The sequence below is a fragment of the Lithobates pipiens genome, unplaced genomic scaffold (genome assembly GCF_037356315.1).
Source record: "Lithobates pipiens isolate NorthernLeopardFrog02 unplaced genomic scaffold, aLitPip1_a1.2 Scaffold_16, whole genome shotgun sequence".
NCBI lineage: Eukaryota > Metazoa > Chordata > Amphibia > Anura > Ranidae > Lithobates > Lithobates pipiens.
In genome coordinates, this window is record NW_027507748.1 from 336,554,284 (window position 1) to 336,571,625 (window position 17,342).

The window sequence follows — 17,342 nt, forward strand, 5'->3', positions numbered from 1 at the left end:
ATGCACCAAATGCATCAAAACACACTAGAATGTCCTAAATTGTGCTAGGAAAAAAAATGCATTTGGAATGAAGAAATTGTGGCGTGAACCAACAATAAGAGCAAATCACCATGTGTTGCATTTCATTAGTCAAAATGAAACGGTGAAGAAACATTTCAACAAAGTTTCCCTACCTGCCACTCCCACCCCTACTGAGCTCATCTAACCCACCCTCTTCACATTCAGTGAACAATTAACGATATTGAACAAACACTGCAAAAAGTTAGACATTTCACTAAATGTTCTATCCTAAATCTCTGTTATCCCAGGCAACCCGACATCGTGAATCTCATTCTGTGTACTTCCTGACACTTGGGCTGTTTTGACTTCCTCTTCGAATCCTGTAAACTTTCAATGTGAACTTGAATGTAAACAGTTTGGATAAACATTTTTAGTACTAGGTAGGTGGGCTATGTTACCTGTATGCATCTCAAGATTTACATTAAAATCTTCTGAACTGTGCCATTAATTGCATGTGACAGCTCTCCTAAGATTTACATTTCATTAAAGATTCAAGGTATAAGAAAAGTTTACTTTTAATGCAAATTCATGTAACAGAGTCACGTTAGTCGAGCACCCTAATTCCAGCAGTGATAAAAATCAATCGCAATAAGCGTATATTGATTGGTTTGCGCAAAAGTTATAGCGTCTACAAAATAGGGGATAGATTTATGGCATTTTTATTAATAATTTTTTTTATTACTAGTAATGGTGACAATCTGATTTTTATCGGAACTGCGATATTGCTGTGAACAAATTGGACAAACTTTTGGGAGAGACAGGGACTTTGTATGAACACACAATCTATCTCTACTCCCCTGAAAAAAAAACAAAAAAAAAAACAGGATTCCCAGTTCTCGCTCTGTCACAAGTGATCACGGGTGCGCTCGTATCGGTTCCGGGCACACGCTGTGGGCATGCCCCTGGTGGCCAAAAGGAAACGTGGCGCAAGGCAACGTCGATTTGCCCAGCAGAAGAAACCTGCTGCAGTAAAACTGCGGCGGCTGGTCCAGAAGCAGTTAATCCTTATTTGCACACTTTCCTGTCCTATGTTGGGATCCTCTACAGCAAAGATAAACAGGTCTAACCCAAGATACCAGCACTGAAAATTAGCGATCTACATTTTTTTTTTATATCTATATATCATAACTCAAACAGCATTAGCATTATAACCACAAAGAAAGAAGTCAAAGCACCTTCTTATAACCACAGTGGTTACAATGGTTTTGTTTAATAAAGTGTTCATTTTTTTTTTTTTTTTTTAAATAAAAGACATATTTCAAAAATGCTGAAAACACAACGCAATTTCTTATCTGAATGAAAACGTATATACATCTATATTGTCTTTTAGAGACATTAAAATCAATTTATTTACAATGTTCTCAGAGGTTTTCAGGCTGTCAACACGACAGAGTTTACTTTTCAGTTTCTTATGAAAAAAAAAAAAAAAAAAAAAAATTTTTTAGATTAGGTTAAACGTTTTTTTTTTTTTTTTCTGTTCCGATGTCTCAATATGCAGCTCACTAGCTGTCAGTACCCTCGTCTTCTTCATCCTCCTCCTCCTCATCCTCATCATTTTGTGGTTTGTCCACTTCTGATGTATCTGAAAACTCATGCAAAACCACATACTCCCTGCTGCTAAATCCAAACTTCAGAACATCTTTTTCTTTCAGCTCATAGTAACGTTGTGGATCAATTCGCTGGTTGTTTAAGTAAGTGCCATTTCCCGATCCTAGGTCAATGATGTAAGGCCTGACTCGTCTTCCTTTGGTCCCATCAGTGCGTGTAAAGCCAACCACCCTAAAGAGACAGAATAAACCGTTAATCTTTCATTTTCTCCTTCTCAATATAAAAGTCTTCTCAAAGTCCATTTTACTGACTAAAAACAATGTAGGATTATTATTTTTTTTTTTAAATGGTAGCAATTGCCCTTTCAAGAGAGTCTTAAAGCTGGACTCTGGACAAATTTTTCTGCAAATTGAACTGCTTGTTTTGGTCTAGGGGTCCAGAGAGCCAAGATATACTCATCTAATCTTCTTATCTTCCCAATGCAAGACCGGTTCCTCCAGCTCCTGCCCCCTAACGGTCCAGCAGTCTGGTGCATGGACTGTTCATGACATCATCACACCCATAGACCAGCTCTGGACGTGAAGACATCAGGAAAAGTTCACTGCTGGAAGTGGGGGGGGGGGGGTCATTTTCCGAAGGATCAAGGGGTATAGACGCTGTTTTCTCCCCCAGACAAAATAGCCAGTTAACCCATGCGGTGCAGGCACAGCCCCACTGCATAGGGAACAAAAAAAAATAAAAAAAATTGCCTGGGCTTTAAGCTCATCTCCTGTACAAAGCCAAAATAAATGAGCCGGAGATCTAGACAGATCACACCCTAGTAGTAACAACGTTTATTTTATTTTTTTATTAAAGGTTCGTTGTTTGAGTCTTGGCCTTGGAATGACATTGTCCTACAGCTTCCCAACTTATGTCTGGCATCAGCTGGTATATAACAATTGCAAACAAAAGAATTACAGAAATTTTTATTTTCTTTACCAAAATATGACTGCTGCATAAGAACTTTGCATATACATTTGGCCAAAATAAAAGTCTACTTACAAATACAACCTACTTAAAGTGGTAGTAAACTCAGTAGGAACTGTAAATACGTCCTAAACTCGCACTGTTTAGAAGATATTCACACTACATGCAGACAGTGACACCCCCGACGCATGCTCTCTGAAGGCTCAAAATACCATGCAGGACCTTCAGAGCCCGTGCCATAAAATGGCATTGCACCCCTGGTGACTCAGGTAGCCGGAGGCCACGAACCCAGGAGGAAGACTTGGAGAAATTAGAAGCTCTGTCAACGGTGACAGCGTGCCGCTGGAGGGTTTCATTTTAAGGCAATTCTTTCTCATAATGTGCTAGTATGTGACACATACTAGCACATTATAACATGGACTTGCAGGGGAAGTTTTTTTGTTTTTGTTTTTTTTAACTGGGGCTTACTACCGCTTTAAAAGTAGAACTAAAGGCATTTTTTCTTTCATTTTTAATAGAGTGTGGGAGAGTTATAACAGTCAGGTTTATATTTTTGCCATCTGTGTCCCATTAGGGAGATTCCCCTTTGCTATCACATTGCCAAAACAGGAAATCCTTTCAAGCAAAGGGAATCCCTGGGTGTCCCCAGAGCCACCAAAACTAGTGTCCTCATTGGAAGATTTCCTCTCTATTACTGCTCTGAGAAGAATTCAAAATTTGGGATTTTGGTTGCTTCACTTTTGGTAATAGTAAAAATTACAAATATAGGAGTGTTAATCTTCCTAACAGGGACACAGACAGCAATAAAAACCTGACATTGCAATCTCCCTCCATCTAACAAAAAAAAAAAAAAAAAAGAAAAAGAAAGAAAAGGATTTGCCTTTAGTTATACTTTAATATCATGTATTTTTTTTGTTTAAAACTCTCTGGAGTATTGTATCTAATATATAGGGATAAGCCATAAAACAAGCACTTTAATCTAACAAAAGGAACAGAATTTAAATATGCTTTTAAGATATATTGCAGTGATCGCTTGGAACATTTTGCCAGTGCTCAGAGGTTCGATGGGAAGAACCCTTCTTCTTGAATCTGTATGGTTTGATGTGACTGCCTCTCTATTTCAGCAATAACGACACTACATATTTTTTTTCATGAAGGGCATACTTTAATCCAATAGGAAAGTAGGGATTGCCCTTATGTAGCACCTCCATAATCAGTGGAGAATCGTTAGCAGCTTGTCAGCCCATTAGACAGGAGAATAACAAACCTGCAAGAAAACATCCAATCAGCATTTTATTAAGGAACGACAAATACTGGTTGGACAGAACACAAATCAGATAGCGATATGCACAATTGTAATGTTCCTGTCTTAAAAGCAGCTTGATTACCACCTGTGTTGTGTGGATTAGAAAAAAAAAAAATGTATTATCAGCGTTTTACTTCATTAGGTGCTAACAGCATACGAGCTAGGATTGGTTGCACCGCTCCCGATACAGATACTAAGCATTTGCACGAGTACTTGTACAAATGTTCAGATACTAAGTCTGATATTTTTTTGTGCGGTGCGATTTGAGTCTATACAAAATGAATAGGCTCACAACGCACTGCAAAGAATTGCATGTAGTTTGAATGTGATGTGGGTAACCCCAATGCTCCTGTGTGAACCCAGGCATGTCATAGTGAATTCAGCCTTGGTTCAAACAGGAACGATGGGGGAAAACAGGAACTGCACCACATTTCTGTGCAAATCACATGCGATTCTTTGTAGTGCAATTTGAGCCCATACATTTTATCTATCAGTAACTGGCACCAGTGAGTACCTGATAAAGTCAGTATATGTAGGCACTTAAACGGTTATCGGTGTATCCCCAATACAAGCTGCTCAGTCTGAATTAAAGATACTGGCAAGACGACAGCAGATGTCAATAAAAGAATCGATTCACAAAAGAATCAAAGAAATGCAACTTATGTTCAGCTTAGTCCAGGAAGGGGATAATATGCTAAGAGAGAAACTAACCAAACAAAAAGGAATATTCATCCTGTAATCCTTACAATATTCATTTAATATGGATTCTGACAGGGAAAAAGCTAAATTTTTCCTTAGGCTTGAATCACATAGACATTCGAAAAAAACAAAACACTACTTTATAAAAGCATTAGAACTCATTCTCACCGATACTGAAGTACAGCATGTTGCTTGGAGCAAGAAGGATGATCAATTGGTATATCAGCAATACGCCTCTGCCTACCCAGGAGGTATGCACTCTGACGATGAATGTACATGACTGGAAGGGCTTCATCATTCTTAAATGGGTACAGGCGCCACCGTTTCTTAGGAACACGAGATTCTGGTGGTTCGCTGTATTTTATAACAACTCCTCTAAAAGTATTTGTATCTTCAAGTAATGCCCCGGAAAGTCCAAAGTTTGGTTTTTCTTTCTCTTTAGTTTGCTCTTCTTCAGTATTCTCACCCTCTGGATTTTCAATCTCTCCTCCCTGCTCTTGCCTCTGGCGTCTTTCCCTCCTTTTGTCATTGTGGAACTCCCTTTCTGCTCTCTGCTCTCTTATATGTTGCTCTTCGCGATCCCTTTCCCTATGCCTCGAGTGGTTGTGATGACCTCTGATGCCTGCTTGGTCTCTGTGACTGTTTCTTCTGTCATCTTTTTCCAACCTCTCTCTGGGTTGCTTGTCATCATGAGTTCTACGAGTGTGCTTTTCTTTTTCCTTTGGAAGAAAAAAAAAAGTAAAACATATCTAAATCGATTAACAAAATAAATATTTTGTCAGCCAAAATTTAAACAAAAGGTTTTCAGTAATATTGTAACAGTAATTATTAGTTAAGCCCACATTTAACCCTTTTATTGCCCTAGAAGCTTACCCATTCCTACCCAGTGTCATTAGTACAGTGAATAATCAGTCACTGTACTAATGACACTGGGTAGGAATGGGTAAGCTTCTAGGGCAATAAAAGGGTTAAATGTGGGCTTAACTAATAATTACTGTTACAATATTACTGAAAACCTTTATTATTATTATTAGCACTGATCACTGCAATGTCAATGGCAGTTAATTAGTCACATTAGACGTTACCAAATATATATATATATATTTTTTTTTTCCATTCAGTACATATACCATAGTTTGTAGACACTATTAAAAAAATAAAAATAAAAAAAAATTTACACTTATACACTTACAGGGATTTTTTTTCTCTCCCCCTTTTACCAAAGACATGCATTAGAATACATTTTAGCCAAAATTTCAGAGAACTTTGATTTTGTTTTTTTAAACAATGTTATTGGATATGGTTTTATAGCCGAAAAAAAAAAAAAAAAAAAAAAAAAAAAAAAAAGCATTCCGGAAAGTATTCTCAGTGCTTCACTTTTTCCACATTTTATTATGTTACAGCCTTTTTTCCCCAAGATGGATACAATAATATTTATTAAAAACGAAAAAAAAAATCCCATGTACAAAAGTATTCACAGCCTTTGCTCAATACTTTGTTGAAGCACCTTTCGCACCAATTACAGCCTCAATTATTTTGAGTATGATAATACAAGCTTGGCACACCTATTTTTGGGCAGTTTCTAATTTTTCTTTGCAGGACTTCTCAAGGTCCATCAGGTTGGATCGGGAGAGTCGTTGCACAGCCAGTTTGATCTCTCCAGAGATGTTCAGTCGGGTTCAAGTCTGGGCCACTCAAGGACATTCACAGACTTGTCCCGTACCCACTCCTTTATCTTTGCTGTGCGCTTAGGGTTGTTGTCCTGTTGGAGGATGAACCTTCGCCCCAGTCTGAGGTCCAGAGCAGGTTTTCATCAAGGATGTCTCTGTACATTGCTGCATTCATCTTTACCTCGATCCTGACTTGTCTTCCAGCTCCTGTCACTGAAAAACATCCCACAGAATGCTGCTGCCACAACCATGTTTCACTGTAGGGATAGCTATTGGCTAGGTGATGAGGGCTGCCTGGATTCCTCCAGACATGACACTTGCCATTCAGACCAAAGAGTTCAATCTTTGTTTCATCAGACCAGAGAATTTCGTTTCTCATGGTCTGAAAGTCCTCCAGGTTCCTTTTGACAAACTCCAGGCGGGCTGTCATGTGCCTTTTACTGTGGAGTAGCTTCTGTCTGGCCACTCTACATACAGGCCTGACTGGTGGAGTGCTGCAGAAATGGTTGTCCTCCTGGAAGGTTCTTCTCTCTCCACAGAGAAATACTGGAGATCTGTCAGAGTGATCATCGGGTTCTTGGTCACATTTTTTTTTTTTTTTTTTTTTTAAAGTTGCACTTCTGTTTGTCAAAAAGCAATAATTGTTGTGCGTTTATTATACTGGAGATTTTAGTCAGCTAAAAATACAAACAAAATACAAAAAAAAAAAAAAAAAAAAAAAAATTAAAAATGATTAAAATCCGACTACATTTAAAAAAATAAATAAAAAAATGGCACTTTAGTCAAAAGACTGACTAAAACTAAATCAAAATTGAACATCAAAATTAAACACTGCTTTACAGCAGGACAGATGCATTTTATTAGCAATGGATTTTATAAATACTGCTAAAAGCGTTTTGTGGCTTTTTATGCTCACAGCACAAGCAAAGAGCACAAGAAGTTATTAGCCAAAACCAGCTACTGACAACACCCACACAGACTAGAGGAAAAAAAAAAAAAAAAGGAAAACCCAATTAGCCTTACCAGTAAATCTATTTCTAGGAGTCTTCCAGAACAGAAATCCAAGTGAGAATTTGGAATTTGCTCCTCCTCTTCGTACAGGGAGTACAAACAGAACAATTGAAAAGTACCCTTGCCCCGAATTGAGATGAAAGCAAACTGCCTTCAACAGTGCACAAGGGGAAAATAACCAACTTAAACAAGGGTGGGAAGTAAGATTTCTGTCCTGGAAGAGTCCTAGAAATACTGTTACCATGGCAAGACTAAAACAGGGGACTTTTGCATTCATCTTCCAAGACAGCAACACAAGACTAAAGGCAAAGCAACAAAATAAATATAAATAAAAACCCACACGCACACACAATGACCATTTCTTGTAGAACTTTCCTATAACTTGCTGCAAAAGGACCTCTGTTCTAAAAAGGTACTTAATACTAATAGGTAGCCTGGCTAGACCCAATAGTTTGTAGATTTTCTCCAGTGATGTTGCTGCTTCCTTTGACTACAATGTTGCCAAAAGATACTTCTTCCCTATATAAAAAAAATATAGTTTGCTTTATTTATCTGGCAACCATGCTTTTACAGACCTGTAAACCCTCTTTAATGTCACCGAACAAGATAAGAAGATGACTTGATCTTCTAAAGTCTCTTGTGATATCTAGGTATCGAAGGAGACATCCCCATACAGCTAAAACAATGAAAGCTCTCTTCCCTAGGATTTTGCAGATTGTAGATAAAAAAATAAAAAATAAAGTTCTATGAAACATAATACCCACCAAAAAGTGTCTGGCGTCAACATAAGCCCATTTGGAAAAAACAGTTTCAGTGATGGCTACAATTTGTCAACCTGTAGATCTGAAAAGTTATTTTCGGGACAGGCCTCCAAGGAGCAAATACGAGTTTGCAGTTGGACAGGCTTCATTTCTGCAATTCCCCGACACATTGCAAGATGAAAATCCAATTTTGGGGCTGAGCATCCATTTCCAAAGTCTTTTCTTGCTTGATAGCAAAGAGTAATATTTTGCAAACAGATCTCCTGCAGGCATTCTCCACTTGGTAAAAATATGCAGATATACCGCTGGATTTAACTCCCAGTTGCTTTGACGATCTTGCCTTTCTTTGACTGAGGATGTCTGTTACAAGATTTCAAGTGTTACTAAACCCACAACAGTAAAATCAGTCTGTATATGCAGCATAGCATGCTTGTTATGCTCACTGTGGAACTTAAGGGGTTAATCCTCTGCATTGTGTAAAAATTTGGATTTTTTTCCTACAGTTTACCTGTAAAACCCCTTTCTTGGAGTAAAATCATGGGACACAGAGCAGCCATAGTAACTAACTGGTTATACGCCATCTATAGGTGAATGGACACTGGCAAACCAAATAGACAGGAAGTCCTCTCCTATATAATCCCTCCCACACAGGGAGTACCTCAGTTTTGTAGCAAGCAATAAACTTCCCAGACAAGAGGGGAGGGATCTCTATGTCCAGTGACATCACAGGACACAGAGCAGCCATAATAACCCACTGGAATGTCCCCAAGCAATACTTTTGAGGGGAGGGAACCCATTATGACCAAAGAAACACCATTAGAATAGGATCTATATTGCTGCCTGCAGTACACTGCGTCCAAATCCAACATCCTCCTGAGTATTTTTTTGTTTTTGTTTTTTTTAGATCTATTTTCATCATTACATATGAAATAGCATAGACAAAAGAGACATTATCAAGTCTGTAGGATTGTACAGCAACAACAAAATATAAAAAAAACTTGACACGTGTAGGGCAATAGCAGGAATTTCTTATCCATACTCCATAGGCGATAACTCATCCATACATGGTCTTAACCAGTCTCTTTATACTTTAAACCTTAAATTTCTCCCCCCTAACCCCCCCCCCCCCAACCTGCTCCTTAAAAAAAAAAAAACGTCCTTATAACCCATATACCTCGCTGTATGTCTGTTAGTTTAAATGTTTTCCATATTTTCCATTTTCTCTGGGGTTCTCTATCCCCTTCTTCCTCCCTTTCAAAGTATTCCATCTTAAATATATTGTCTATTTTCCCAAACCATTCTTTTATCATGGGCTCTTCCTGTTCTCTCCATTTCTTCAGGATCATACTTTTAGCTATATTTAATAGTTGGGGTATGAGAGATCTACTGTACTCTTTTAAGGATAATTATGTCCCATGGAAAAAGGCATACCCATGGGTTTTTTGGGACCTGAACATCTGTTATCCTTTCTATATATTTTAGTATTTCTTCCCAATATTTCTTAATCTCTTGAGTCCTAACATTCACTTGATAAAACCTAGTGAATGTATGCACCGAAGACCAAGTAGCAGCCCTGCAAATCTGAGTCATCAATGCTTGATGATGAACTGCCCATGAAGCACTCACTCTTCTGGTAGAGTGTACCCTTACTAGACAAGGCGGGTCCTTACCCCTAATCCATATGCCTGAACAATCACTTGGCGGATACATTGGGAAATAGTTGACTTAGATGTTGCCTGTCCCATCTTGGGACCTTCTAGCAACACAAACAGAACATCCGTTTTCCGAATCTGAGCCGACATTCTCAGACCATACTACATTAAGAGAATGATAATTTCTCCTCTGCAGACTGTGGATTCGGAAAAAAAGGAAGGTAGAATGATATCCTGATTTAGATGAAAACTGGACAGTCCCTTGGGCAAAAATTCTGGTTGTGGCCGCAAAACCGCCCTATCCTGGTGCAAGATCAAATGGGGTTCTTTACAGGACAGAGCCGCCAACTCCAACACCCACCTGGCTGACGTCACTGCCACCAAGAAAACAAATGTTCTTGTCAAGGGGACCAGAGGAATCTGCCAGATAGGCTCAAAGGGCTGCTTCTGTAAAACTCCCAGGACTAAATTTAAATCCCAAAGGCACAGAGGCGGCCTGACCGGTGGAAGCACATGAATCATCCACTGTACAAATGTTCGAACTAAGGAGTGAGAAGTAATAGGCCCCTAAATAAAATATTGCCAAGGCTGAAATTTGACCCTTAAAGTGGTTGTAAACCCTTACAACACACTTTGACCTACAGGTAAGCCTATATTAAGGCTTACCTGTAGGTCCAAGAAATATCTCCCAAACCTATACGAAGGCAGGCACAGCTGTCTACGGCGCATGCGCCGTAGACAGCGGCACGCAGGCGCACTGAGCGCAGCAACTTTAACAACGGAGATGCCACGCGTGTCGGCTCCCGTGCGCATGCGTGGGAGTGACGTCATCGCTGCTTCGCCGAATGACTGCGGGGGAGCTGCGAGACCCCACCGAGAAGATGAATGCGCCGGATTACAGGGGACAGCGGTGACTTCGCTGGCTCCTGTGTCAGGTAAGTGACACATAATGGACTAATAATAATGGATAGTAGTCCCTTATGCTTTACCTTTGCAGGGAATGAAAAAGGAAGTAAACCCATCAGAAGGAATAAAACGTTTTTCAGGGTGATCCCAGTCAGCATACACAATCTGCCCTAGCAACGGATGCAAGGGAAACACCTGCAAACTCTGTGGAGGCCACAGAGATCCTAAAGAAGAAAAGGAAACCTCAGGGACCTCTACAGGCAGCAATTTAAATCCTGATCGGACCATCTCTGTGAGGGACTGGATTAGCAGTCTAAGATTGAGAGGCTAAAAATGGTTCTTCAGAACCTGACTCCTCAGAAGTGGAGTCTGTGGCCTGACCTTCTTCCCAGTCATTTACTGCCACTTCTTCCACCTCTTCTGCCCAATCCTGTTGCAATGCAGGTGGGGGCTCAGGTGAAGGAGATCTATCCTGTTTCCTTCCACCTTGGGAAACAGAAGCAAGCATACCTGCTATTTTTACCTCTAGCCCAGCTAAAGCTGATGCCAAGTCGTTCTTTATGATGTAGGTTGAGGCAGAAGCATTAGCTGTTGCTACAATGCCTGATAACCGTAATGGCTCAGACTTTCCAGTTGCTCCAGGTCTTTCAGGAGAATTCAACACAGCAGATGTAAGGCTAGCATCTTCCAATACAGATGGTGGTGCATTTGCACCCCTTCCTGCTGTGCCTCCCCCACTCCTATTCCAGGAAGACATGCCCGAGTTAAAACTTGAGGTAATAAAACACCACTTTATGCACGTCAACCATTCCTACAAAATACTACACAGCTCTTACAGGACCTGCAGTGCCCTGGTCCATCCACTCAAAGTGACTCACGTGCCACTCTGTGTCCCTTCCAGCCTGCTTACAGAAGCCTAGAACTGGAACTCCTCCTAATATCCCTTTGGCCACTACTGCGCATGCACACTCGTAGAATCCTGTCCACCTATTACATCCCTACTATGTGCATGCTTTTTGTGCCATTCCTGCCTGTGCATGCGTGCCCCCTATGGCCACATAAATAGCTGTGGGAAAGGGCCAAAGGCGTCTGAGTAGGAACTAGGTAAAAAAGGATGGGGGAATCTTAAGACTCGCCTGCCTTCTGTTAGGATCATCCCAGCTGGAAGCCTCAAAAGAGAAGCGCCGCCTCGCCGCAACACCACTGCCCCTAGTGGACAGAAAAAAAATAAAAATATGACTCCTAGTCCTATAAAACTTTTCGGTTTAAACAAGTGCAAAGAGTTTTTTGTTTTTTAAAAACACTTACCAGTCCCACTGCAGGAATCTGCTAAAAAGCTAGATTCCAATGGCAGATTAACTATTTTCATATTACTGCGTTTAGTAACACTTTAAAATGTTCTTCTTTTATGGACTTGGGAGATGCAAGTACGCATCCTGAAAATATAAGGTGACCATCAATACTTTTTAGGAGATGTTGTGCTTTGTAAATATTTTCTATTTTTTTTTTTTTTACCTTGTTGAATTACTTTAAAATGATAATATGTCAGTACTTTCTTGTTGGTTTTTGAACACACAATAGTATATAAAAAACAAACAAAAAAACAAAACAAAACACACAGCTTGAAGGATCTGTGTTATGGTACTGTAATGACCATCCCCTCAATATTGAGGGGAAAGTAAGATGATAGGGGCTGTCTGATACTTCATCAGATTTCTGGTAGAATTGAGATAGGATCAGCATTGGGCAAAGTCTAACATAATTTGGTGTCACAGACAGGTTCTATAAAAGTGAAAAGCAAGTCTTTCTCAGGCTTTGCTTTATAAAAAAGGGCCACTTCTTTGGCTCTCAAATCCTTGTTATGAACACTGGTTTTGTAACCCCTGAAAAAAAAAAATCTGTGGTTACATACCCATTTCTTCCCATCTCATTAGGAAGGTAGACACCATTTATGTCTGTACAGTACCAACAAAATCTTTCATTAAGGCAAAAAAGTCCCACAGGCTCTCTGCTTTCAAATACAAATCATGAGAAAACTAATGAAATTAGATGAGATGAAAACACATATCTCATTACAATTACAGCAATGCTTCTTAGGATGACTAGCCCCCAAGGCTTGGACTGAAGTTTTTCCATGTAACCCAAAAGAACAGGCTATGGGAAAGTGCATATAGTGCAAACAAACATGCCCGGTCCCATTATTACAGTGAAATACTGCAGACCACCCAAGGGTAACACTCACCCAGAAGCAGATTTGGTTCTGAACACAGTGCTTTGTGCTGGCTTGCTGTCCTCAGCCTCTCCTTTCATGGTTAGGACAGGTCCATTAATCCCGATGCTGTCTGAACTCAGCATTGTTCGAGCACCAACAGAAAATCATCATCCTGGGCCACTGAAAGTGACATCACAGAGATCCCAAATTGAGGCCTGGACTGCACACCACTCCTCAGACTCGCTCCTCCATACTTCTGTCCAAAATACTGGTGGAAAACACTGCCATTTCCACCGAGCACATCAATGCTGGTCATTAACCCCCCCCGAAGGGAGAGGACAGGGCTAACTAGCCAGGGGTTTCATAAGTTGACCCCTCAGGTAATAAAAGGGGCCAAGATCCTGGAATGAAAGAAATAGGGACTACCTTCTGGCTAAGCAGATATGCACGAATAGGGGGGGGGGGGGGGGGTCGCTGAAAGCCATTCCATCAGGAAGATAAACAAACATTTTTGCTACTCCTGGACAGTAGACATAATCTAAACTGAAGGCCAGGAGGGGTACGAGAGGTTTTTTACTTGTTCTGCTTGTATTTCCTGTAGGAGGAGGAAGCAATCACCTCTCACGTTGCTGTCCTGGAAGATGAATAGGGAAAAGTACATTTAGCATAAAATTACTAAATTTAAAGCAGAACACTTACAGATATGCGACAGCACCTAAACACCATCTTTTCTTCCATCCTTACAGGAGCCTAGTAGGATGCTGACACCATCAAGAATATCCCACATACTCGATTACACTGAATACATTAGGATACCAGGTCTAAGAAAGGGAAGGGTTGCATGGTGATAGTCTACACCTTGACTAATATGGCAGCTCGTTTTAGCCACACAGCACTGTGTAATAAGTAAAGACATGGGTCCAGGCAAAAAAGTAAATGCCTTGCCCACTGTAAGTACTATATCATTTACACTGGATTGTCTCATACGTTTGAAGAGTGAGTGAAATTACTTGCACCTAGATCGGTGTAAATAAACCACAGTGAGGGTAACAAGATAATTTGCCAGTTTTTCCCCCCACCGAGTTTTCCACCACACTGAGACAAGAAATGATTTGGAAGAACAGCTTATCTGACAGGACTGCAGGCATGAAATAACCAAATAAAAAAAAGCTATCTTAAGACCCAAATCATTAGTCTTGTACTGACAAGTATTTATTGATTCAAACATTTCCAGATTTAGCCAATTTCTATGGTAAGCACAGGTGCACATTTTCTATCACTATTAGGAATGCACAACAGACTCCCCTTGAAGCATTCGGAGTAGTGTTCAAAAATGTAACAGATTACTATAGGTCAATCAAGCCTAGATCCAGGGCCAAGAACCAACCCAAACCTTTATTAGGTGACCATTAAATAGAAGTTACCTTTTAATGACAATATCACACAATTTCTGATCCTCCAAAGTCCTGTTTGGAAAAAAAGAATCTAAGCCCTTGCTTTTTCAACAAATGCAAGAACTGAAAAAAAAAAAAAAAAAAAAAAAATTATGAAGATTTCCTATAAACCTTTTTGGCCCTATTTTTACAAAAGCAACCCTTCAGAAAGTTTCTGTAAAAAGACCTAGAAGAGGTTACTGTGAATATGTTCTTTACGCTAACCATCTTGATGCCTTTGCAACATACAGCCCCAAGAAAACAATACTTTCAGTGTAATGGCAAAATTATTAATGGAATATAATTCCCAGCGCATTACTGCTCATTACAGCTGAAATAGCTCACGTGGCTAATGCAAAGGGACTGAAGTAGATGGCTTACGTTCACTGTGCTGACTGCAGTGTTTAACAGGGATATATCTCAGAATGGACATATTTACACTTCCCTTCCTCAGCCTTCTCCATTCACACTTCCTAGTTGTCTCCTTGTTGTAAGGCGTATTAATATATAAATAAAATACATTTTAAAATATGGCATTGCAGTTACCACACATAATTTTATAGGCTGACTGTACAGATACAAAAATGACACCATTTGCTTTTGCAGTTGTAAATGCAGGATGCACGTTTTGCCCTTCTACAAGTTTTAATACAGGCCCTTTCATGCCGAATTTACCTGCTTTATTTTTACAGGAACAGGAGGTGGACTTCTACTATCGCTTCTTTTTCTCCTCCTTGGGGACTTGCTTCTCCTGACATGGCTCTTTTTCTTTTTTGGTGGTGACCTAAAAATAAAAATAAGGGTTAGAATAAAAAAAAAAAAAAAAAATCCAAATGCCACGAACCCTAAAATTCTGACAAGGCAAGCATACGTATGATTTATTTTGTAGTATTTGCTGGATGTTAGCCTGATCACTGACGGACACCTAGCAACCCAGTGAAGATGACAACATGCACAGCCTGATTAAGACACTATGGGATAAGTCCCCATCATGTCTGCTATCTCCTTGTGATTGACAGCAGACAGTTGGCAGAGTCCATAGCCAATAGCAGGCTGTCTATTGGCTATGGCTCTGTCCTATCAATCATAAGTAGAACAGGATTGAAAGGGGAACTCAAGTCTCAAATCCCCATCAGGCTCTGCCCCCACCCCCCCAATCCATTTTAATAGGTTTCACTTGTGTCAAGGTCCAAAGCATTTGGAGTACTATGCACATTTTTTAATAAATTGCTGTGCTTTATAAATGTGTGCTCCATATACCAGCACATTATGGCAGACTTAACTGTCATAATAATTCTAGCCCTAAACCTCCTCTGTAACTCAAAACATGCAACCTGTAGAATTTTTTAAATGTCGCATATTGAGATTTTTAAAAAGGAAGTAAACCCTGATGAGTTTACTTCCTCTTTCATTCCCTGCAAAGGCAAAGCATAATGGACTACTATCATCGCATAGTAGTCCATTATGTGTCACTTACCTGACACAGGAGCCAGCGAAGTCACCGCTGTCCCCTGTAGTCCGCCGCATCCATCTTCTTGGTGGGGGCTCGCAGCTCCGCTGCTGTCATTCGGCGAAGCCGCCACTCCCGCGCATGCGCACGGGAGCCGACACGCGCGGCATCTCCGTAGACAGCGGTGCCTGTCTTTGGGCAAATATCTCCTAAACGTATAGGTTTAGGAGATATTTCTTGGACCTACAGGTAAGCCTAAATCTAGGCTTACCTGTAGGTCAAAGTGTGTCTTAAGGGTTTACAACCACTTTAAAGGGTAACTGCAGATGGGCACAACACTGAATCAAATGAGGGCTCAAGTAAAAGGGCAAGGGTGGGGGAATACCGATGCCTAAACAATTTTTACCTTAAATGCAAGGAATGCATTATGGTAAAAACTTTAATTGCTATCAAACGGTTATGGATGAAGTTCCCCTGTAAAGAGGTTCTTCACTCAACAAAATAAAATGTTAACAACTAAATACAGAAGCTGCTGACTTTTAAATAAGAAACATACCTGTCCAGGGATCCAGTGCTGTCCTCACTTGAGTTGACTCTTTGGCCATCTTCAGGTCTAGAGGCTGGCATGTTTACTTTGGGAAGGCGGCTGTGCTGCACTTTTGAATGATCAGAGTGAGAAATGTCACCAGCACGCCATGGGTCTCCAAAATGGGGTCCGAAGCTTTATTCAGCAAAACACATATTTACAGCATTTTTTTTCCCGGAGCTACGCAGGTCCCCTTCATCAGGCATGTGATGTCACATTACAAAATTATGCTATTTGCTGCAATGATGTGATTGATGAATAAATCTTTGGACCCAGACCCATGGCGTGCTGGTGAAATTTCTCACGTTTCCGGTCAGTGGTCACTTGAGCACCCACTTACACAGGAACGTGTCTGTTGTTACTTGGTGGATGGTCCCACAACTTTCTGGGACTTATGATGTGTCCCAGAAGGCAGCAGAGAAAGGGGAAAACTTCAGATTGCATCACTGTGGCAATCCGATCAGAAGTGGAAGAGGGTACCCTGTTAAAGAGGGTACCCGCTCCCCCCTGCTCCTTCCCAAAAAACAAACTTGAAGGAGGAGAGGGGAAAGGGGACAGACAAGCAGAACTCATCTGGGTACCTCTGCTTTATATGTGAAGGGCCTGAATATCAGTTAGGGTTTACATTACATCTCGTGTTAAAGAACGGTTTAGGACGGTTGTTGTCGGTTTTAAGCAGAACTGTACCGTGTGTGTCTAACCTTCCATTCACACCGCGATGGTGTCCTACGCTGCTCTGATAGTCTCACCTGCTCCTCCCCTGGTGCTGCGGCTGGGGGGATTCTCCTCCGCTGCTCCCTGAGCTGGAACTCCGCCGTGCCCGGTGAGGCCTAGGCGGGCTCACTCTCTCCTTCTTCACCGAGACCATCCCCGGGCTGTGCGGCCTCCTCTTTCGGTGCCTCTCCTCCTCCTTCAGTTCTTTCATTGCTCTTTTCCAATCCCGGGAACACTTCTGCCTCCAATAAGACCACTAACCGCCCTCACAGATACCAAGCGAACTCCACAGACGACTTGGCCTCCGGAAGCGGCAAAGCATGCCGGGGATTGACGTAATCATACAGAACACTGGACAACAACTTCCG

General features: G+C 40.8%; 1 protein-coding gene across 1 annotated transcript; it reads right to left on the bottom strand.

Moving 5' to 3' along the window:
- Window positions 1-1,379: 1,379 nt before the first annotated feature.
- Window positions 1,380-17,325, bottom strand: SNIP1 (Smad nuclear interacting protein 1). Its single transcript, XM_077481798.1, has 4 exons — window positions 17,010-17,325; window positions 14,900-15,008; window positions 4,748-5,298; window positions 1,380-1,839 (listed from the first exon to the last, which is right to left on the bottom strand). The coding sequence occupies exons 1-4, from the start codon at window positions 17,183-17,185 to the stop codon at window positions 1,563-1,565; spliced, it is 1,113 nt and encodes a 370-aa protein (XP_077337924.1). The 5' UTR covers window positions 17,186-17,325; the 3' UTR covers window positions 1,380-1,562.
- Between the last annotated feature and the right edge of the window lie 17 nt (window positions 17,326-17,342).